Source organism: Macaca mulatta, chromosome 7 (assembly GCF_049350105.2).
Source record: "Macaca mulatta isolate MMU2019108-1 chromosome 7, T2T-MMU8v2.0, whole genome shotgun sequence".
Classification (NCBI taxonomy): Eukaryota; Metazoa; Chordata; class Mammalia; order Primates; family Cercopithecidae; genus Macaca; species Macaca mulatta.
In genome coordinates, this window is record NC_133412.1 from 84,411,363 (window position 1) to 84,435,610 (window position 24,248).

General features: G+C 39.1%; 1 protein-coding gene across 3 annotated transcripts in view; it reads left to right on the forward strand.

Moving 5' to 3' along the window:
• Positions 1–24,248, forward strand: part of MCTP2 (multiple C2 and transmembrane domain containing 2) — a 258,383-nt gene that overhangs the window by 48,926 nt on the left and 185,209 nt on the right. For all 3 annotated transcript variants that reach the window (XM_015143071.3, XM_015143072.3, XM_077938743.1), the window contains exon 2: positions 16,792–17,305. In XM_015143071.3, the coding sequence (XP_014998557.2) occupies positions 16,844–17,305 (462 nt within the window). In that variant the 5' untranslated portion in view covers positions 16,792–16,843. The remainder of the gene's footprint in view (positions 1–16,791; positions 17,306–24,248) is intronic.

The following is a 24,248-nucleotide window of genomic DNA, read 5'->3' on the forward strand; positions in this document are numbered from 1 at the left end:
TAGCTTATTTACATTCAAGGTTAATATTGATATATGCAGGTTTGATCTTGTCATTGTGATGTTCGCTGTTTGTTATATAGTCTTGATTGTGTAGTTGTTTTATAGTGTCAGTGTGCTATGTACTTCAGTGTGTTTTTGTGATGTCCAGTAACAGTCTTTCATTTCCATGTTTAGCATTCCCATAAGGACCTCTTATAAGGCTGGTCTAGTGGTAACACATTCCCCTAGCATTTTCTTGTCTGAAAAGGATTTAATATCTCCTTCACTTTTGAAGCTTAGTTTGGCTGGATATGACATTCTTGGTTGGAATTATTTTTTTAAAGATACTGAATATAGGCCCCCAATTATTTCTACTGTAAGGCCCATGTTTGCCTGATGGGATTCCCTTTGTACATGACCTGCTATTTCTCTCTAACTGCCTTTGAGAATTTTTCTTTTGCAATGATTTCAAAGAAACTGAAGACTCTATACGTTGGTGAAAGTCATCTTGTACAGTATCTTGCAGGGGTTCTATGAATTTCCTGAATTTGCAGGTTGACCTCTTTAGTGAGGTCTGGGAATTTTCATGGATAATATTCTTATATCCTCAAATATGTTTTCCCAGTTGCTTTCTAACTCTATGTCTTTCAGGAATGCCAGTGAGTCATAGGTGTGGTCTTCTACATAATCTCATATTTCTTTGAGGTTTTGTTTATTTTTTATAATTCTTTCTTTATCTTTGTCTGCCTGCATTGATTCAAAGAAGTTGTTTTTGAATTCTGAGATTCTTTTATCAGCTTTCTCTCTTTTGTTAGTAATGCTTCCAATTGTAATCCAATTTCTGTTGTGAGTGATTCTTTTCCAGAAGTTCAATTGATTCTTTTGTAAAATGACTATGACATCTTTCAGCTCCTGGGCCATTTTACTATTTTCCTTGGATTGAATTTCAACCTTCTCCTATATCTTGATGAGTTACCTTCCTTGTTATCTGGATTCTGAATTATATGTCTGTCATTTCAACCATTTTAGTATGGTTAAGCATCATTGCTGGAGAGCTAGTGTGGTCATTTGGAGGTCAGAAGATACTCTGGCTTTTAGAGTTGCCAGAGTTCTTGCACTAGTTCTTTCTCATCTGTATGGGCTGATGTTCCTTTAATCTTTTAAGTCACTGTCTTTTTAATGGAGCTTTTTGCTTTTATACTCTTTGATCCCCTTGAGGGTTTGACTGTGGTGCAAATTAGGTTTAGCCAACTGGCTTCATTTTTGGATGCTTTCAGGGAACCAAGGCTCAGTTCAGCACTCCTGACCTGCATGCCCTTATCACTGGGGGCTGGGAACAGGCCAGCAGCTTTGTTCTCTGGCCCCTCAAGGTTAAGCACCCGCTGTGCTGGAGGAGCTGAAGTGTTCACAGTCCACTAGCAGCAACACTGTGATGAGGGCTGCCAATAAAAGTGATCCAGTGGGGCAGTGGTGTGTCGTTATATGTGTGTGCACTAGTGAGGCAGTGGGAGGAGGCTGTGGGTGGGTACACCAGGCAGGAGAAGGCTGTGGATGGTTGCACACCAGCAGAGGTCTTTCTGCAAAAGTGCTCTGACAGGTAGGTGTTGTCTGCTGTTGAAAAACATGTAGCAGTGGCTGCTTGTAAGTGCTTTGGCTGGGCAGCTGAGGGTGTGCTATAAGTTATATGGCCAGGCAGGGACCCTGGGAGAGGCCAGCAGACAGGTGGAACACTCAGATCAGATTGTTTCTGTCCCACAGCAAGACATCCTTGCTCTGTCGAGGTCCAACAGCTAACAAAGGCTAACGCTGCCTAGAGGAGTATGCCAAGCCTAGGGGGGTGGGCTTTCATGGCCATGCTCCATGACAGATATTCCCATGCCAACCCCCCTGGACTTTGCACAGGCTGGAGTTCTGTCTCTGCTAACTCTCAGGGAAGATCTCCCTGCCACCTTAAATATCTGTGGGGGTTGCAGGATATCCTGCAGCTGGGATCTCAAAGGTCTGTGGTGAAAGTGGACCACTCTATGCCTATTTCATTCACTCCTTTCCTAGGAGCTGCTTGGGGCTAGGAATGAGTCTTACTGCTTGGCAACCCCATGTAGGGTTCCTAGCTTCTTACCTTTCAACTCGAGGTCTACATCCTCCCTCTGTCCCCTCTCAATACCTTCTTTCTGAAGATCTGTTCAGAATATGCCAGTCTAATTGATAGTCTGCTCTCCATTAGTGGCAGAAGCTATTCCTGGCTGCATTTAGTCAGCCATCTTGGCTGGTCCCCACCTTGAGTATTTTAAAACCATACCCATCACACATATTCTAACCCCAAAACACAATACATTAAAAAATTGATATATTGAACTCACCAGATTTTCTTTCTAAATAACTCTTGGCACCATATAACGTTTTTTAAAAAGCTACTTATTAGATCCCCTTTCATAATTTCAGATTGGCAAATATATAGTCTTGCAATTATAGGTGCAGGCAAGGATGTTGCACAATGGGAACTCATTAGCTGCATCAGGAATATAAATTAATATGCCTACTTTGGTGAACAGTTTGGCAATACCTAGCTAGTCAAGTTTAAAATATACACAACCTACAAAACAATAATTCTACTCTGAGGTATGGTGTTTCTCAATGGGACCTTATTGGTTATTTGGGCAGGATAAGTCTCTCTTGTGGAATATTTTGTATATCCTTAATTTGTGCACACTATGAGTTATATTCCCTACCATGGTAATTAGAACAACCAAATATTCTTCACCCATTACTAATCACTTCTAACTGGAAGTTTATACTTGGTTGAAAAACCGTGAGAGAAACTGACATATACATCAAAAGACAAGTCCAAGAATCTTCTTTAAATCCTTTTATAGTGGTATAATAGAGTTAAGCATCTTAAGTAACCATCTGTGGAACATTAATCAATATATTATAGATCTTCCCATAATGCAATCCTATACAACTATTAAAATGGCTTTAATGAAGCTACATTTATCACTATGGGTAAAATTCCTGAAGGTAATGCTGATTGAAAAGCATGTAGTCATATACGACTTATGTAAAGTTTATTAAAAATATGTTTATCCCTAAATAATATATGATAGAATACATGGATGCAGTAAATTCAATTTTAGAACAGTGGTGTCTTCTGCTAGGGAATAGTGGGAAAGTCTTCACAGAGATGTACATAGGAGGTGTGACTGCACAGAAGTGCATATGAGAATGCATAGCCAATGCTAAGAATCTTATGGAGCTTATTGGCCCAGGGATCTGAAAATGATTATGGGCTGAGGTATATGAAAAATAGCAGGGTTAGAACACTAAAAGGCCTTTACAACCATTTAGAGTAAAAAAAAGTTTTACAAAGATTAGATAAGATCTCAGTTAAGACAGGTACTATAGCGTTGAAGCCCACTTTTTATTTTTGTTGAAATTTTAAAATTTTGATTAATATTTCAGGGTTCAGGTCCCTAAGACCACACTCAGATTTGGTAATTCTCTAGGAGGACTCAACCTTTCCTCATACAATGATGATTTACCACAGGAATAGGAGGGAAAAAATAATATTGGCAAAGAGAAAGGTAGATGGGGGAATCTGGAAGAACCCAGGCATACACTTTCAAGAGTTCCATCTCTGTTTAAACATGTCCCTGTTAAACATAGGACATGTTTAATTCCTGCATCAGTGAGTTTGACAACATGTGTGAAATGTTTTCCACCAGGGAAGTTCCTTAGGGAACTTTTTATTGGGGGCTGGTCACAAAGGCACCTCTGCCTAACATGAGCTAAAATTCTAGACTCTCAGAAGGAAGGCATATAATTAGCCTAAACCAAGTTGTTTGCATACAGTTTGTGCACAGTGAGCCACTCTTATCACTTAGCGTGGTGGGAAATCTCCCAAAATCCAAGTTACTAATGCCAGGTAAAGGCCAACCTTGCAGGCAGGCCTTTAAAAACATAGCAACTTCAGACTAGTGAATTATGCTTTGCTTCACAATTTATTTTTTTGTTGAATGGTATATTAACTTGGTCAGGGCTCACTTAAAAGTCACACATTTATTGAATTCGTACTAGTCATTTCAGGGCAAGATAGTAACTAAATATCTCATCAGAGATTGGAATTAAAGTGGACATACAAGTGTCTGAATGTTTCAGAAACCCTAACTCCTTCCTCCCTTTTCTCTTCTCCAAACTTCTCCAAGCATACTATATTAATTTGGAATGATTGAAAAAGAGGTAAGCAGTTTTAGGGCCTTTTGCAATGACTGAGATTTCTAGGTGACTAGAAGTGGGGCAGGGTATGACATTAACCAGAGGAGATAGGATCTACTTCTCTATTAATACATTATGTTTCCTTCCAAGAACATGGATGGTGGGACTGAAAATTTCATCCAGTTCTTTTAATTGATCTTAATTTTGAAGGGGTTTCTGTCCATGTGGTATAATTTTAATAGTATGTCTAGTATATGAAATGATTCTCCACCTGCAATTAGATTACACATTTAATAAAAAGTTGAAATGGTAGATAGGGAATCTGTGTTTTGGAAGAAAAAAGCCAAATTTATCTTAAAAGCAGGGGAATGGTTTGTTCATCCTCTGGAAATGATCTAGAGAGAGCTTTTTATGAAGGATAATTTCCTTTAGAAAAGAGGAGAGAGTTGTTTTAGCTACAAGCATAATTAAATGCACTAAGATATATAGATTCTTTTCCCAGTTCTATTAAAGTACAGAATAATCTGTCTATATAATTACATTTGCCTTTATCTTTATCATAAGGTAGGCATACACCATCAGATATTTTAGTATTATTAACCCTATTTTTATTCTTTTTCCCTCATGTTCAAATGACTTGATATGAAATTTCCTTTCTACTGGTAAGAAAAAAAATATTGATGGTTAATTAAAAAGATACTCCAGTAATGACACATTCTGACTAGTGACTGCTTGCTACTCTGTTATTTGGATTGACACTTAGATTGTGAAAGCAAGACCTTTTTGTCACATTTATATTAAAAAAGAAGTTCAGGAAACAATTTGAGTCAGTGTTACTGAATAGCTCTAAAATGCCCCGTAAAATTATTCTGTTTCGTTCTGAGAACCTCTTTCCTACCTTGCGGTTCTTATTCAGGTAATGTTGCAGTATGAGCTCAATCAGAAATTTGAGAGTTGGTATTAAAAAGGTTTTTTATTTTTTTATTTTTTTCCACTTGGCCAATTGCTAGCGGCCAGCTGGGGAGGATGTCTGGCTTAAAACCATAATAAATGAAGCTTCCATTAGGCTCCTAGGCTTGGGGCCATTTCCTGTAAAGATCTTGCTCTGCCGTTAGTGGTTTGCAGAAGCAAAATGCATATTTTTGTTCAATAAATGAAAGCTGAAGATTACCAGGTAGGAGAGCATAGGTATCATGTTTTGTGAAGAGATCCTGCTCTTCAAGGGTTACATTTTAACTTGTAGCCCTTTGAGTATTTGTGACAATAACCTATGAACTTGCCTCATGGTAGAAAGTGGAAGAAATATGTTTATTTTTAAATATCCTTCTAGAGGAAGCAAACAATATAATATTCAGATAGTTGAATTTGTCTCAGCAGCCTTTCTAAACCTGACTCTTAGATTTATTATTTCTTTACTTTTTGCTTTGTCTGGAAAATACATTGTTCATTGGAGAAGTAACATTTTCAGGTATAAAAGAGACCATTACCTTTACATACTTTAAGAACACTTTTTTTTTTTCTGGACACATCTTTTTATGTTTATATGTTTGTAATTCTTTATATATGATTGTTTATTCTGTTATTTTATTCTGTATTTTATGCTGTTGTTGCTTATTTTGGAAAATATATTGTTCTGGAAAATACACTGTTTATTGGAGAAGTGACATTTTCAGGTACTAAAGAGTCCAAGGGTGTATTAGCTTTACACACCTTAAGAATCCTTATTTTCTCTGGGCATATCTTTTTGTGTTTATATGTTTATAATTTTCTGCACATGGTTGTGTACTACTCACATACTTGGCGAAATTATGGTCAGCATGCTTTGCAAAACCTAAATGAGTTCTGGTTCTGAATAAGATAGAATAAAAACACTTCAGCGTTTTTCTTCCACTGAACACAAATACGAAATCTGAATGAAATGTATGGTAAAGCTAGTTGAAGTCTCAGAAAAGTAAAGCTACAGCTTCAACAAACAGGAAAGCCATTCTCCTCATTCATCAGATTGGCTCCTGCAGTTTCCCATTGCCAACTGCTTACTATCTCTATTCATAGATCGCCTGGGAGCTGGGTCATGACAAAATTGGACTATTTCTCCAGTGTGAATTTAATGCAGCCCCAGATCCAGACGTTAGCAGTGGGATCTCAGGGAGAAAGAGAAAGAGATGACCTCTAGCTGTGGCCCAAGGAGAAAAGGGAAGTCCTGAAGCTAAGAGGGAGGGGGAAATCCCCTACCTTGTGTGTCTCCTTTATCTCACTTTTGTCATGCCCGGGCTCCCCAACAGTCTTGTGGTGGAGGCAGTGGCAGCAAAAGCAACTGGTAGTAGGAAACTGCAGAAGCAAAAATAATGGGTTAGGAGTATGTGCTTTCTATTTGGTAAAATAGAGCTATTTGGTAGCTCGTAGTGGCAGGGCCAATTGGGTTTTAAAATTTGTTTTGTTTTTTAAATCTCTCTGTCTTTGCCACAACCCATAGATGTAGGTTGTTCCCAATTGTTAAATGAAAAAGGGTGAGTTCTAGGATGCCAGAAAGTATCACAGGAGACAGCTGAGAAGGAAGGGCTTGGGAAGTGATCAAATACATTGTGAACCCTTGGACTCACCCATAGCCTGAACACACATGGATCTGATACTTATTAGCATACCAATGACTTTGAGAACGGGGTTCATGGGTAGAACTCCACTCAAGTCCCTGACTGACCTCTGCATCCTATACAAGCAGGGAATATCTAAATGAACCTGCATAGCTATTGAAAACTAAACTGATATTGGAACCATAGCCAACAGAAGGTGGGCTGAAATTTGTGGCTAGAAGCTAACCAGATCAAGTGCTTGCATAAACAATGATATCAGCATCTTTGTAGACTTAAATAAAACAGAGAATTTTATAACATTCAAAATGTCCAAGGTATAATTTAGATTGGTTTATGAAGAAATGTAAAAATGTTAACTCATATGGGAAAGGCAATTAACAGATGAAAATGAAAATATGACTTTAAAGGAGCTATTGTAGAATGCTCAAAAGAATAATCATGAGCCTTGAGATAAAATTTAAGATAGAAACTATAAGCAAGGAAAGATGTGAAGTAGCACCAGTGGAAACCAGAACTGAAAAATACAATAGCTGCCTGCCCCACCCATTCTCCCCCCATCAAAAAATAAACCTCACTGTATGGATTCAATAGCAGAATGGGGATGACAGAGGAAAGAGTCAGTAAAACTGAAGATAAATCAATAAAGGGTACCCAATCTGAAGAAAGAAAAAGAAGATTGAAAATAATAAACAGAGTCTCCAGGATTATAGAACAATCGCAAAAGGCATAATATTTGTATCACTGGAGTTCCAGAAAGAAGGGAGAGAGTGAGGCTCAACAAGTATTCAAAGAAATGATGGCTGAAACATTGATAGATTCAAGAAGCTAAGCTAACCCCAAATGGGATGAATCCAAATAAACACATACCCAGACACATCATAAACTGCTAAAAACTTAAAGAAAAAAATATTGAAGTCGGTCAGAGCAATGATAACTGATATATGGAAGAACAATGGTTCAAATGGCTGAGATTTCTCATCAGAAATCATGGCGGCCAGGAGAAAATGGCACATCTGTTTTTCAAGTGTTGAAAGAAAAGTATAGAATTTAATATCTAGCTAAAATATCCTTCAGAAATGAAGGCGAAAAGTATATTCTGAGATTGGGAAAAACTAAGAGAATTTGGAGGCAGCAGACCTGCCATAAAATAACAAGAAAACTTCTTAAGCAGATGAGAAATGGTACAAGAAGGAAATATGGAATATCAGAAACAAGGAAATGCAAATGAAAAATATAATAGCCTTTCTATTTTTTATTATATTATAAAAATATAATAGCCTTTCTTTCTATTTGTTTTCTCTTGAATTTAAGTATGGCTTATGGTTGAAATCAAAAGTTAAACATGGTCTGATACAAATTTTCACTGTATTTAGATGTAATATATAAGACAGCATATGTAGTATTATATTATGGGAGGAGATACCTATATGCTGGTATGGTAGACAGGATAATCTCCCTTCCCTAACCCCAGATACCCACATCCTTATCCCAGGATCCTGTGAATATGTTACCTTATGTGGCACAAAGGACTTGTAGATGGATCTAACAGACTTTAAGACAGAATAACCTTTGTTTTCCTGGTGGGCCCAATCAAGTAACATGAGTCCTTAAAAGTGGAAGAGGAAAACAAAATAGTGGGATACATCAATGAGAGAGACTTAACTCACTGTCTCTGGCTTTGAAGATGGAGAAAGGGGTCAGAGAATGTGGGCAGCCTCTAAAACAGTCCTTAGCTGACTAATCAGCTAAACATGGCTGTCAATGAAAATTTTTTAAAAATGCAATTTTGCTAAGGCTGAGAAAGATAAAGAAATGGATTCTCAACTATAACCTCCAAAAAAAAAAAAAATGCATTCTTGTCAGCACTTTGATTTTAGCCTGACAAGACCCATCTCAGACTTTCTCAGAACTGAAAAATAATACTTTTATCTTTTTAAGCCACTAAGTTTTTAGTTATTTGTTATAGGAACAATACAAAACAAATGCAGGTGATCTGGTTTCTCTGCTCCAGTTGAAACAGTAAAATATTGGCCGGGCGCGGTGGCTCAAGCCTGTAATCCCAGCACTTTGGGAGGCCGAGGTGGGCGGATCACAAGGTCAGGAGATCGAGACCACAGTGAAACCCCGTCTCTACTAAAAATACAAAAAATTAGCCGGGCGCGGTGGCGGGCGCCTGTAGTCCCAGCTACTCGGAGGCTGAGGCAGGAGAATGGCGTGAACCCAGGAGGCGGAGCTTGCAGTGAGCCGAGATCGCGCCACTGCACTCTAGCCTGGGCAACAGCGTGAGACTCTGTCTCAAAAAAAAAAAAAAAAAAAAAAAAAAAAAAGAAACAGTAAAATATTAATTCTACATAAAATGTGGAAAATTAACTATACATACCGGTAACCCCTAGAATAATCACTGAAAATTTATACAGAGATATAGTCAAAATCATAATTGATAAATTAAAATGGAACACTATAACCTCAACAAATGAAGAAAAAGGGGAACAGAAAAAATGAAAAACAGAACAAGAAAGAAATAATAAAATGGCAGACCTAAATCCAGACCTATCAATTATACGTTAAATATAAGTGGTCTAAACAAACCAACTAAGAGCTAGAGATTGTCAGACTCTGTTTTTAAAAATGTCCTAGCTATGTGCTTTCTGTAAGAAACTCACTTCAAATATATTGTTGTTGTAAGCTGAAAAGCAGAAAGAACAGAGGGAAATAAAACCCACACAAACACAAACCAAAAGTAAATTAGCATGACTATGTTAAAATCAAACAAGATAGGCTTCAGAACTAGAAAATCATCAGGGATAAAGATAGACATTACATATTGATTGAAGGGTTAGTTCAGGAAGAAGCTATAACAATCATACATGTGTGTGCAACAACAGAGCTTCAAAATACAGAAGCAAAAACTGATGTAACTGAAAGGAGAAATAGAGAAATTCACAACTATAATTGAAAAATTACTCCTCTCTCAGTAATAGAAGATCAGCAAGGATACAGAAGAACTGAACTATCAACCAACAAAATCTAATGGACATTTATACGATACTCCACTCAACCATAGTAGTATATACCGTCTTTTCAAATGCACTGGAACATTTGCCAAGACAGACCACATTGAGGGGTCAAAGTCAAACCTTAAGATATTAAAAGAATTAAAATCATATAGAGAATGACTTCTGGTCATAATTGAGTTAAACTGGAAATTAATAAAAATATAGATAGAAAAATCTTCAGATACTTAGAAATTACCAATATGCTTTTGACTTAACCATGACCTAAAGAGGAAATTTCAAGAAAAATAAAAAATAATGAAAGTGAGACCAGGAATGGTGGCTCACACCTGTAATCTCAGCACTTTGGGAGGCTGAGGTGGGTGGATCACTTGAGGTCAGAAGTTCAAGACCAGCCTGACCAACATGATGAAACCCTGTCTCTACTAAAAATACAAAATTGCCAAGCATGGTGGCACATGCCTGTAATCCCAGGTATTTGGGAGGCTGCTGCAGGAGAATTGCTTGAACCAGGGAGGTGGAGGTTGCAGTGAGCTGAGATCACGCCATTACACTCCAGCCTGGGCTACAAGAGTGAAACTCCATCTCAAAAAAAAAAAAAAAAAAAAAAGTGAAAAATAAAACATAATTTTACATAATAAATGGCCCAAAGAAGAAGTTTCAAGATAAATTAGAAAATATTTTAAACAGGAAAAAAATGAAAATACGACATTTCACATCTTGTGGCATGCAGCTAATATGTAGCCTTAAACCTTATTTTTAAAACAAAGAAAATGCTCAAGGCCATAATCTAGGCCAATGGTTGGCAAACTTTCTCTGTGTATGTTTGGACAGTAAATATTTTAGGCTTTATGGGCCATATGGTATCTGCCACAACTATTAAACCCTGCCATTGTGCAAAAGCAGTCATGGCCAATATGTAAACACATCAGTGTGGCTACATTCAATAAAACTTTATGTATAAAAACAGGTGGTTGTATGGATTTGACCTGTGGATTACCACCCTCTGATTTAGCCACCACCTTAAGAAAATAAAAAAAGTAAGACCAAATTAAACCTAAATCAAGAAGAGAGAAATAAATCATAAAGACAAGAGTAGAAATGTATGATATTGAAATAATAAAACAATGAAAATTAAAAACCAAAATCTGGTCCTTTGAAAAAATAATCCATAAAATTAATAAACCTCTAGCACTATACTTACTGGAGAAAGATTGAATGCTTTTTAAGACTGAGGGGAAAAAAAAAGAATATTCATTCTCACTAATATTATTCACTATCTTATTTGAAGTCTTAGTTTAAAAAGGCAAGAAAAAGAAAAGGCATAGCATATGGAGAGGAAGAAATAAAAATGCCCAACATGATTTTCTATGTAGAAGACCTAAAGGAATATAATAAAACCAATAAGTAAATTTTGGAAGTTACAGGGTACAAAGCCAATATAAAAAAATTAAATTGTTTATGTTTATGCTGAAAATACACAATTGGAAACAAAAATGAAAAGCCATTTACAATAGCTTCAACAAAAATGAAATACAAATAAACCTAATAAAACATGTACTGGGTATGTGTGTTAAAACCAGAGAATGCTGATGAAAGAAACCAAGGAAGACCTAAATAAATGGAGAGGCCTGCCATGTTCTTGTATTGGAGACTAAACATAGTAAATATATCAGCACTCTCCAAACTGCTCTATTTATTAAAAACAGTACTAATCAAAATGTTAGCAGTATATTTTTTATAGAGAGTAACTAATTCTGAAATTTATATAGAAATACAGAAATCTAGAATAGCTACACAAATTTGGAGAGGTCACACTACCCAATTAGAAGACTATCATGCTTCAGTAATCAAAATGGTATTGGAATAGTTACATAGATCAATGGAAATGAATAATGAGTCAATGTTATATACCTACAAAGATGTACCATCAATTTTCAATGAAAGTACAAAAGCAATTCAGTGGAGATATTACAGTCTTTTAAAACAATGACATTGGAAAAAATTATTCACATGTGAAAAATGAACCTTAAACTAAATATAACACTATACAAAAGTTATCTAAAATAAATTATAAATCTAAGTGTAAAATGTAAAACTATATTACTATTAGAAAACATGGGAGAAAACCTTTGTTAATTGCGATTAGACAAGGAGTTCTTATACATGACACCAAAAGTACATAACATAAAATTTTAAAAGATGACTTGTTAGACTATATGAAAATTAAAAACTTTTACTGTGCAAAAGACACTACTAAGAATGAGAAGACAAGCTACACAGTAGGGGAAATATTTTCGAATTATGTGTTCAACAAAGGACTAATATCCAAAATATTTAAAGAACTCTCATAACTCAACAATAAGAAAATAACCCAATTTCTAAAAATTGTGTAAAAATCTTGAATAGACAGCGTATCAAAGTAGATAAAAAGACAGGAAATGCATAAAAAGGTTTTCAACATCACACATTAGGAAAATGAAAGTTAAAAGCCCAGATGTTGATAATACTAGGTACATACCTATTAGAATGGCTAAAATTAAAAGTCCTGATAGTACTAAGTCCTGAGTAGGATATAGACAACTGGAATTCTCATAATTGTTGGCAGAAATGCAAATTGCTACTGTTAAAGTCTGGCAAAGAGTTGTCAAGTTCTTTATAAAGTTAAACATTCCCTTACCAGATGACCCAGCAATCTCACTCTTTGGCATTTATCCCAGAGAAGTGAAAACATATAGTCATACACAAAAATCCTATACACAAATGATTATAGCAGCTTTATTTGTAAGAATTCCAAATTGGAAACAACCCAAATGTCCTTCAAGGGGTAAATAGATAAATTGTGGTACATCCACACAATGGACTACAACTATCTGCAACAAAAAGTTGAACTACTGACATGTGAGGCAACTGGATGAATCTCAAAGGTAACATGCTGAGTGGAAGAAGCCTGTCTTTAAAAGTTACATACTGCATGATTCTGTTTAGAAAACATTCCCTGAAAGACAAAACAATAATGACAGAGAATAGAACGGTGGTTTCCAGAGGAAGGAAGTGGGGGCCTGGGAGCGCGTGATCCTATGGGGATAGACCCCTCTGTGTCCCGATTGTGATGGTGTGAACATAAATCTGTAAATGTGTTAAAATTATAGAACTGTGCACCAAAAGCAAGACAAAAGCCAATTTTGTTTTAGAATGATTTCAAAAATAAAGTGGAAGAAGTCATTTCTTAACAAAACAAAGATGGTGAAACTGTTGGTTCCAGTGTCCAGGGGTTAGGTATATCCCTGCTTTCTACTTGGAATTGCTCTTGAATATATTATAATGTACCAGTAATACGTGCATTCCTACCAGCTTCACCCCCTCAAATAAAGGAGAGAAACTCTCTTGGCACAGGACAGTGTAGTGCGTGGAGAAAATAAACATTTTAAAACTTACACACATTCTTTAGCAATGCAACTTTGTTTATACCAACTCCTTTTCTCATTTTTTTTGGAGATGTTTTTGGTTTGCTTGGAAATAAACCTCTTCATTTCATAAGAGGTTGATTCCCATTCCCAGTCTCCCTTCAAAATAGGAAATTTCTCTCAGAGGGGAATGTAAGCCTCTCCCCTAGGATTCCTAAGCTTTGATCTGCATAGTAAGACCAGGGAGATTTGTTGGAAGGCAGATTCTTGGGACTCAGGTTCATTTTCTGTGGTGGAGCCCAGGATTGTCTACTTTTATATTTATTTATTTTGAAACTTGTTTTTCTTTCTTTTTCCTTTTTTTTTTTTTTTTTTTTTGAGATAGAGTCTCACTCCATCACCCAGGCTGGAGTGCAGTGGCACAATCTCAACTCACTGCAACCTCCGCCTCCTCGGTTCGAGCAATTCTTGTGCCTCCACCTCTCAGTTGCTGGCATTACTGGCTAATTATTTTTAATTTTAGTAGAGATGGGATTCTGCCATATTGGCCAGGCTGGTCTTGAACTCCTGACCTCAAGTGATCCACCCGCCTTGGCCTCCCAAAGTGCTGGGATTACAGGTATGAGCCACCACACCTGACTGGGACTGGGTATTTTTAAAGACACTCTTTTGATAAGTCTGTTTGGGGTGCTGTAGGGAACCTCTTTGAGAAAATCTATACAGTCAGGAATTTAAACTTGTACTTTGTCTGTCTGTCTATCTCCGTCTCGATAGCTCTCATTACTTGTGTTAAAACACATCTGGCTTCACCTGACTGTTTTAAGCATTGTACAGTATCCCACTGTGTGGGCGCATCTGAAGTCTTGCTGCTGCCACGGAAATCACAGTGCTGCTTCTCTGGGCTGTGCTCAGATACACTTTATTTCACACATGTGCTGAGTCTTCATCAGCAGCCACTGCATGACATATGTGTCATTCCCAAACTTCAGTCTCATTGTTTTTGCTGAGAAGTTACTGGCCACCTTCTCCATTTTTATGTTTTCCATATGTATTACTTTCTTTACAACAGACTTTTCAGTTATTTAAATTATTTTCTTTTTCTTTCAGCTTTAGATTTTTAGTTCATTTAAATGTTTCTTCTGTCAAAAATTCTATCTGTACAAAAAAATAGCCAGGCATGGTGGCATGCGTCTGTAGTCCCAGCTATTTCGGAGGCTAAAATGGGAGGGTCGCTTGAGCCCAGGAGTTCGAGGCCGCAGTGAGCTGTGATCGTGCCATTGCAGTCCAGCCTGGGCAACTGGAATGAGACCCTGACTCAAAAAAAAAAAAGAAAAAAAAATTCTGTCTGGTTGTAATTAGTGTGGAATTTGTATAAATTCTTTTTCTCAGATGTTTCAGTTGCGTTGTTTTGATTTCCACATACACGATAAATTTTTTCAAGACTCTGCTCTCTGTCCCGAGTCTCTCTCATAGTACCCGTCACATTGTGGGTCCTCTGGTTGTATTAGTTGGTTTGACATTTCCCATTTCCTACAGATTCCTCCCGTGTCTCCATAGAATGCTACCCTGTTCTCCTTCATTAGGTGCTATTTGAAGGAAAATATTGCTATATGAAAATAGAGGCAATGCCTTTTATCATATTTGCAAGTCAAGCTGTGAGGTGTGAATTGAATGTACTTGTGTATTGCTAATGTGAAACTCAAGTTTCTGTTTACGATAACGTTTTTAAAAGCTGCAAAAAAGTTGTAAAATATTTTAAACATTTAAAGCCAAAATGACCCAATATGAAGTAATTGAAACAATTTTAAAAGTAGCTAACATTGTATTAAACATTTACTCCGTACCTAGCACTGTTCTAGGTACCAAAGCACTTTCTGTGTATTAGCTCATTCAGTCCTCACCACAGCCTCCTGAGATACTTATTGTTAAACTCATCTGTAACATGGAATAATAATGAGACACAGAGCTCTCACGTAACTTGATTAAGATTATCCAAACAACAAATGATGAGAATAATGATAGAGACAGCTTTCTATGACTGAGTGCTTTAAAGCCTCAGACACTGTGCTTTCTACTTTATCTCATCGTATCTGTAAATTAGGTAATCTATCCCCACTGGGTAGGTGAGGCAATGGAGGCTTAGTGAAGTGACGTGCACCTGATCATACATCTAAGTAGAACACAGCAGATCAGAATTTTAACCCATGGAGTCTGTTTTGAGAAGCCAAGCTCTTAATCTTTACTTTATCTACTGAAGATACCAAGTTCATCCTGGGAGAAGCTCTTGCCATGCGCTGGTCATTAGGCAAGGGTTATAGAGACAAAGTCCTGACTTTCAGCAGGCAAATGGCTGCACGCACCCTCATCTCTGGCTTTCTGGATTGTTCTTCACAATGATAAACTGTCCTCTCCTGGAAGGAACTGGGGTGGGGCACAACAGCCAGGGTCCTTGATTTTAGAAAACGTGTTTTGTGGAAGCTCTTGGCCTCTTTTGGCCTCAGCCAAACGTGGCAAAATACAAACAGGCCAGGTTTCAGTGACTGCCTATCCTGTTCTTTTTCATACTGAAAGGATTTATTATGAGGCATGTGGCACATAAAATAAGGGTTATTTCTGCAAATTTGATTTTGATTTGATCCCTGATGAGTTCAACCTGTAATATCCCAAATCACCACTTTCCTCCACAGCATTTATGTTACTCTGTAATTACGTATTTACTGTATGTGTGGAGCATCCTTATCTCTCATAACCAACTGTTAGCGAGTGACATTCTCTCATTCGCATTCTCAGGCTAAATCTTGGAAGCTTGCTTTTTTAAAGGGCTTCGTTATAGGAAGTTTGTCATTTCTTCTGAATACGAACAAAGCTCACATTTTTATAAATGTTTATTGCTCTAATCACCTGTATGTGAATGTAAATTTGAAAGATACTAGATGGAATCCCAGTTGATAAGGCCATGGTTTTGTTCTTCAAAATGTACGCTTAATTCTGGGAAGGAAGTTGACATGGTTAAAGAAGGGATCTGCAATCCACAGTCTGCTAGGTTTGCGAAGTTTTGTTACAACACAGCCATATTCTTTCATTTGGGTATTGTGTCTGTCTCCTTTGATGTCACACAGCAGAGTTGAGTAGTAGCGACAGAGACCATCTGGCCCACAAAGTCTGAAATATTTAATAACTGGCTCTGCACTGGGACTGTTTGTTGACCTCCGGTTTAGAGAAGTAGAAAGTCCCCACCCCTTGATCATACTGAAGAACAGCTGCTGTTAGTGTTCTCGTGAATGTCTTTAGCTCTGCCTTCTCTGGGGAGGAAACAAGAAAGTTATCTTTTCATGAAGCATTTGTTTTTGGTGCCAACCATATAATCTCATTCGTCGTTTTAATGTTTCTACAATTGCTCTGATAAAATTCTTTTAAAAAGTTCTTTAAAAATGCTTTTCCCAATATTTATACAAGTTACCAATCAAATGTTGCAGTCTTAATCACTTTTTGGAAACTAAGATTTTTGAGTCATATTTCCCACTTTGATGTGCCTTACTGCCACCATGAACGTTCATTTTTTTTTAAAAAATATATTCTGTTTTATAGGAGTCACTGAGGCGTATTCTTGAGAAGTGGCTTCTTGGGTCTTCATGCAGCCATGGATCTGGAAAAACCATCTGTTTGGGGCTCATTAAAACAGCGGACCAGGCCATTGTTGATCAACTTGAGCAAGAAGAAGGTGAAAAAGAACCCAAGTAAGCCCCCAGATCTAAGGGCAAGGCATCACTTGGACCGCCGCCTAAGCCTCTCGGTGCCTGATCTCCTGGAGGCTGAGGCCTTGGCTCCAGAGGGCCGGCCTTACTCCGGGCCACAGTCTTCCTACACCTCGGTGCCCAGCAGTCTGTCCACTGCAGGGATCTTTCCCAAGAGCAGCAGTAGCTCCTTGAAACAGTCTGAAGAAGAATTGGATTGGAGCCAGGAAGAAGCCAGCCACCTCCATGTGGTGGAAACAGACTCGGAGGAGGCCTATGCCTCTCCTGAGCAGAGGCGGGTGTCCAGCAACGGCATCTTTGATCTTCAGAAAACTTCCCTTGGAGGGGATGCACCAGAAGAACCAGAGGTGAGAACAGAGCTGGGCTCTCATTTTTTTTCTCTTTCTCTCCCTATCTCTCTCTCTTTCTCTCTTTCTCTCTTTCCCTCTCTCTCTCTCCCTCTCTCCCTCTCTCTCCCTCTCTCTTTCTCCCTCTCTCTCCCTTTCCCTCTCCTTCTCTCCCTGTCTCTCCCTCTCCCTCTACCCCCTTCTCCCTCTCCCCCCTTCTCTCCCCACCTCACTCTGTCTCTCTCTCCCTCCCTCTCCCTCCCTCTCCCTTTCTCTCCCTGTCTCCCTCCCTCTTTCCCTGTCTCCCTCTCTTTCTCCCTGTCTCCCTCCCTCTATCCCTGTCTCCCTCCCTCTATCCCTGTCTCCCTCCCTCTCTCCCTCTCTCCCTGTCTCTCTCCCTCTCTCCCTGTCTCCCTCCCTCTCTCCCTCACCCTCCCTCTCTCCCTTTCTCTCTCTCCCTCCCTCTCACCTTCCCCCTCCCTCTTCCCCTTCCCCTTCCCCTCCCCTTGGAAAATTTGGTTAGGAGTTATTTTCGTGGTTAGCTCAGATGGGGAGAATGTTGTTTACAGGAATTTAAATTAATGCAATATTGATTGGACCCGGTGTTCCCATTAGTTTTAGGATTGACCTCTGGGCATTTTAAAGCTATTACAAATAACTCTTCCAGAATACTTTAGGACATTAAAAGCCATATTGGATGAATTCTCTTTTATCTGTCTCCTGGCAAAGAAATTAAGTGCATAACTTTTCCTGGAATTTTTTTTTTAAGTGTATGTTTGTCTCTCTCACTACACTGTTGCCCAGTCATACCTGTAGACAAACCGTGCATATGATTACTCCTAAGAAGTGTATGAATGTACGTCCCCATTTGACTGCCTAAGGATTTGAATTTCCTTCTGTTTTACACGTGTGTGTGCACTTACCTGTGAAGGACTTCATATGCATTCTTTTAAAAAAAGTTAACAAAACTTTAGTATTTCAATACAATTAACCAAATATAGTGACACAAATATTCTATTTCAAAGGTGAGTATAATTTAAATTAAATCCCCAGATTACCAACTCATGATTTAAGTGACTGATGTAATTAATTTTTTAAAAAAAGTCTGTCATTACTGACACTGAAGTAGGTTTCCATGTTGAAGTAAGGGGTTACTTTTTCTGTGTTCCAGGTTAGTGTTACAATTGCATAGGAAACTGGTTGTTCAACTTGGATTTTTAGTTTCACTTTTAGAAACAAAACTAATTGCTTATTCCATATATTGGGGTTTCACTGGAGAAGGGACCATGGATGTTTGGCCTTATGTGTTAGCAAGCATTACTGTATTAAGACACCACTACTCATAAATGACTTTAACTGTTTTTTTATTTGGCATTACATTTTATAAAATCCATTTGGTAAACTTTTTTTGACTTTATAGTTATTTATAAATTTGAAATACATGTTTCTACTAAACAATATGCAAATGAAGTAGATCATTAAATCAGGTCAGTATACAGAAGGTAACATGTTGAATTATATAATAAAGTTAATCTTCATCTATGTTTTCCTGACCAGAAAATACAAGTGGGCTTCTTGGCTTTGATATGCTAACATTTTCATACTCAGAAGGAATTTTTTTGAAGCAACTGCTGTTAAACGATTTAGAACTTTTATTGTCATGGCTGGGCACGGTGGCTCATGCCTGTAATCTCAGCACTTTGGGAGGCCAAGGCGGGCGGATCATGAGGTCAGGAGATTGAGACCATCCTGGCTAACATGGTGAAACCCCGTCTCTACTAAAAATACAAAAAAAATTAGCCGGGCGTGGTGGCGGGTGCCTGTAGTCCCAGCTACTCGGGAGTCTGAGGCGGGAGAATGGCACGAACCCGGGAGGCGGAGCTTGCAGTGAGCCAAGATCGCACCACTGTACTCCAGCCTGGGTGACAGAGTGAGATTCTGTCTCAAAAAAATAATAAAAAATAAAAATAATAAAAATAATTTAATAATAACTTTTATTGTCTTTGTTGACCAAACAGAAATATTTGATTGCTACTCTAGGCCAGGCAGTGTGAAAGTTGCTATTGGAAATAGAGGTGGGTAAGAAAGTGACTCTACCCTCCAACTATGATTTTCTGGGAGATCATACACTACAAAGCAGAGCATAAGAGCCAACTGGATATCAGAGCTGTACATGCAAAACGTTTCAGCCTGGTCTCCTGGCAGCTCATTGGAAGGAGGGGATCAGTGTGTGGAAAATGAAAGCATGTTATCTGTGGAGCAGTGTCCAAGTTGGCACAGAGGATAGTGTGCTTGCCAGGTGATGAAAGCTGGTGATCACAGGCCTGAAGTGTGGATGGGTGCTGTTGGGGTGATGAGTGTTTTGCTCTACCTGGATTGGAGGCTCTGGGAGCTTTGTGGTGTGATGTGTGTCTGGAAGGGTGGGCTGGTCCATGATAGTAGATGAGGGGTTGATGGGTTGGCTGTTTTATCTTCTGCAGGCTAAATCCAGAAAGCTTAGAATAGGCAGATTCCTTCAAGAATAGGTTATTCTGGTCATTTGATTTTCCCTTTTAATGCAACCATTTTTTTAACCTTTGTTCTCAAAAATGAATCTTTTGCTCCTCTTTTTCTGACCTAGAAAGTACAAAACAAAGACCAAGACTGATTCTACCGTTCAGGGTTGAGGTTCTCACTACTTGAGTGCCATAGATTTGCTGGGTGTGACATGCTTGCAGAGGACAGAGGGACAGGAGTGCTGCTGATCAGACCCCTAGGATCCCTTGCAGTCTAGGTCTGCCTACCCACCTCCCTCCTCAGTGGCTCCTCCCCTCAGTCCTGCCTGTTTGAGCTGGGCCTGTCCCACTACCCAGTCTGAGTTCCAAAAGTGAAGAACTTGGAGTCCGATATTTAAGGGCCTGTCCCACTGCCAGTTTATCACATGGTACAGAAGAGGGGCTCCCTTACTTACCTTCTCCACTAGGCTGTGTTAATCTGGAGGATTGGCGTGGCTGGGGAGACACATTTGTCTTTGTCTTCTAAGAGTCTAGCTTCATGCCTTGCACATAGCACATAGCGTGTGCTCAGCTGTTATTTGTTTAATACAAAAACAATGATAGCAACGTGTGCATTCAGGTTACTTGGGTATTTGTTCCTGTTTTTCCTGTGAGTTTTCTTTGGTTTATGATTTAATTAAAATCAACATTTGTGGTTTTTGAAAAACTCAACTTCATTATATATGATAATTGAAATTAGAGGTTCTGGCAGGTGTAAACTTTTTAGTTGAAATTTGATGTTGATTTTAACTCTGAATTTATCATTTCTGGTTTTTTTTTTTTCTTTTTAACGAAGAGGGAATTCCTGCAGAATTCATGTCACCTGAGAGTTTGGGAATTGGTTCTTCTGTATTATAGATCTGGCTTATCTGTTTCTTCCTAGTTAATAGCCAGTGACTTTCTATACCTTTTGTGGAATGGGGAAGAAATGAAGAAGAAGGAAGGAGCTGGCATGTGGCAAGCCTGGTGTAGAGCAAGGATAATCAGATTTTTGTCCAGTGTTCTCAGTTTAACTTACTTTGCTTTTAGCTTTCCAGAGGGGTCAAGCAAGGAGTGAGCATCTGTGGCCTGAGGGACCCCTAGGACTTTGCCTCCTCTGTTGTGTACTAATGCTGCTCTGGTGCCAGGTTAAGCCTGTGGCAGTGGGACAGGACCTCAAATATCAGCAATGTCTGAATTCTACAGTCACCTCCAGGCTCACCAGCATCAGCAAAGAAAGTGAAGTGTTCGTCTACTGTTATGGGGGAAATGGAATGATGGGGCAAAAGAGGAAAGTAAGGATGAGGGGCAAGGAAGAAGGAATGTGAGAAACAGGACAGGCAGAGCCTAAAATATTGCAAGTGCCAAATCCAGCTGTGAAACCAAAAGGTGAGAATGTACGCTTAGAAGAAAGGATACATTGCTGGAAGAGGATTTAGCCAGACTTGAGCTCTGGATCCACACCCTACTGGATGTCTCATAGGAACCTGCTTTCAACTTGTCTTGACAGAATTCACTGTCTGCCTGAAGAACCACCTCAAACAGAGACCATGATTTCTTGGCAATATCACCATTATTCACCCAGTCGTTCAAGCCAAACACCTGTGAATAATGGTAGACTCTTACTTTCCCTGCTTTTCATGTTCTGTGGGGTCATCATTTGTCAACTCACATGTTTCCTCCTCTCTTACCTACCTACCGTATTAGTCCATTTTCATGCTGCTGATAAAGACATAGTGAGACTGGGCAAATTACAAAAGAGGTTTAATCTGGACGACTTACAGTTCCACATGGCTGGGGAGGCCTCACAATCATGGCAGAAGGCAAGGAGGAGTAAGTCATGTCTTACATGGATGGCAGCAGGCAAAGGGAGAGAGCTCGTGCAAGAAAACTCCCTGTATTACGGTTCTCTAGAGGGACAGAACTAATGGAATATACATATATATATTCTATATATATATATATGAGTTTATTAAATATTATCTCACATGATCACAAGGTCCCACAATAGGCCATCTACAGGCTGAGGAGCAAGCGGACCAGGTTCCAGAACTGAAGAATTTGGAGTCGGATGTTCGAGGGCAGGAAGCATCCAGCATGGGGGAAAGGTGTAGGCTGGGTGGCTAGGCCAGTCTGTTTTCACATTTTTCTGCTTGCTTATATTCTAGCCACACTGGCAGGTGATTAGATTGTGCCCACCCAGATTAAGGGTAGGTCTGCCTTTCCCAGCCCACTGAGTCAAATGTTAATCTCCTTTAGCGACACCTTCACGGACACACCCAGGATCAATACTTTATATCCTTCAATCTAATCAAGCTGACACTCAGTATTAACTATCACACTTCCCCTCATAAAACCATCAGATCTCATGAGACCCATTCACTATCATGAGAACAGCATGGGAAAGAGCCGCCCCATGATTCAGTCATCTCCCATGGGTCCCTCTCACAACATGTGGGAATTATGGGAGCTATAAGATAAGATTTGGGTGGGGACACGGAGCCAAACATATCATCTACCTCATATTCATTCTGTTCTACTGAAATCCTTCCCATTCTTCAAGGCCTAGTGGAAACCTTCTCTGTGGTGCTTTTTCCAACTGTGTGATGAATGCAATAATCAGCCTGCCTTCATTTTCATAGCATGTCATTTTTACTCTGAGCACTAACCTCAGTCTGTTTTGTGGAGAAATCTGTAGAGAGAAGGGATTACAACAGGAGGAGGAGGTAGAGAGGGGAAGGCAAACTGGTCCTGGGCAAGGGTGTCACTGAGTAAGTCCTTGAGAAAGTCTGCATGCATGTACTCACTGTCCAGTGGTCATCTAGCTCAGAGGACTGACTCATGATAACCAAATGGTTATGAGTCTGAGCTATAAATGATAATCACAACTAATTTGCCATGAGAATTAAATACTTTAAAGACTAGGCTGGATGTGGTGGCTCATGCCTGTAATCCCAGCACTTTGGGAGGCCAATGCGGGTGGATCACTTGAGGTCAGAAGTTCAAGACCAGCCTTGCCAACCTGGTGAAATCCTGTCTCTACGAAAATATGCAAATTAGCTGGGCATTGTGGCACATGCCTGTGGTCCTAGCTACTCAGGAGGCTGAGGCATGACAATTGCTTGAACCTGGGAGGCGGAGATTGCAGTGGGCTGTGATTGTGCCCATGCATTCCAGCATGGGTGACAGGGCAAGATGCCATCTCAAATAATAATAAAAAACTAAATACTCTAATGTTCTTTCGATGTAAACAGCTCATTCTTCATTGTTGTCAAATCACACAGAAAGTCCAATCATAATTAATGCCTACTTCATTAACCAGTTAGGAGAAATTATTATCTCAGGGCCTGGAAATACTTGAAATGCATTTCCTCCCCACAGTCAGCCTTTAGGAGAAGTCACATGAGAATTGGGAAAATTGGTGCAGGGATTGGCACACTGCAGGGAGAATGCATGGGCTCCCTGCTGAATGGCATTTCATACACCATCCATCTCACAATAAGTACTGAGCCACAAATTAGAACTTGACATACTCACACTTTGTCTGCTAGGGCCACCTTTATCCATCTCTCTCTGTGAGCCCACTTAGTCCAGGAAGCCTGGATTTTAACGTCCTGTGGCATAGGCTCTCTCTCCTTCCTTCTGAACAAGTCCAAACTTTTATTGAGGCTTGCTGGCATGACCTCTCCCTTTTTCTGATTGATACACTATTTCATTAATTGTATGTTATCACTTCAGTAAGGCTGATATCTTATCATGGTGGCCTGGCACCCATATCGTCTCCTTTAGGTGACTTTGTATGTCTGGATGCTGATGGATAAAGAGTCATTGCTTAGATTGAGTTGTGTCCCCCAGACCAAGTTCTTATGTTGAATCCCTAACCTTTACATGACTATTGAAGATACGGCCTTTAGGAGGCGATTAAGGATAAGTAAGGTCAGAAGCGTGGAGCCCTGATCCAATGGAACTGGTGTCCTCATACAAGAGAAAGAGACACTGGAGGTCTCTCATTCTCTACCATGTGAGGACACAGTGAGAAAGGAGTCATCTGCAAGGCAGGAAGTGGGTTTCTATTGTTTAAGCCACCTAGTCAGTGGTGTTTTGTTATAGTCGCCTGAGCTGACTAACTCTGGTCTTTTAACTCTTTTAGCCTCAGAGGACGATCTCATTGCTCTTCACCAAGACTTGTGGCTAAAGAGGAGGTGAGAGCACCATAGACTACTGCCACATACCAATATCTCCACACACATACACACACATGTGGATATATATGTATGGGAGTGTGTGTGTGTGTGTGTGTGTGTATATATATACCTTTATATAGGTGTTTGTGTATACACACCCAGTTGTTTAGCAGTCAGTCTCTCTTGTTAGAGTATAAGCTCTTGAAGAGTAGAAATGTCATTTTTCTTCTTCTCTCAGCCTTTCTGCAAACCTTGTTTATATGGTAT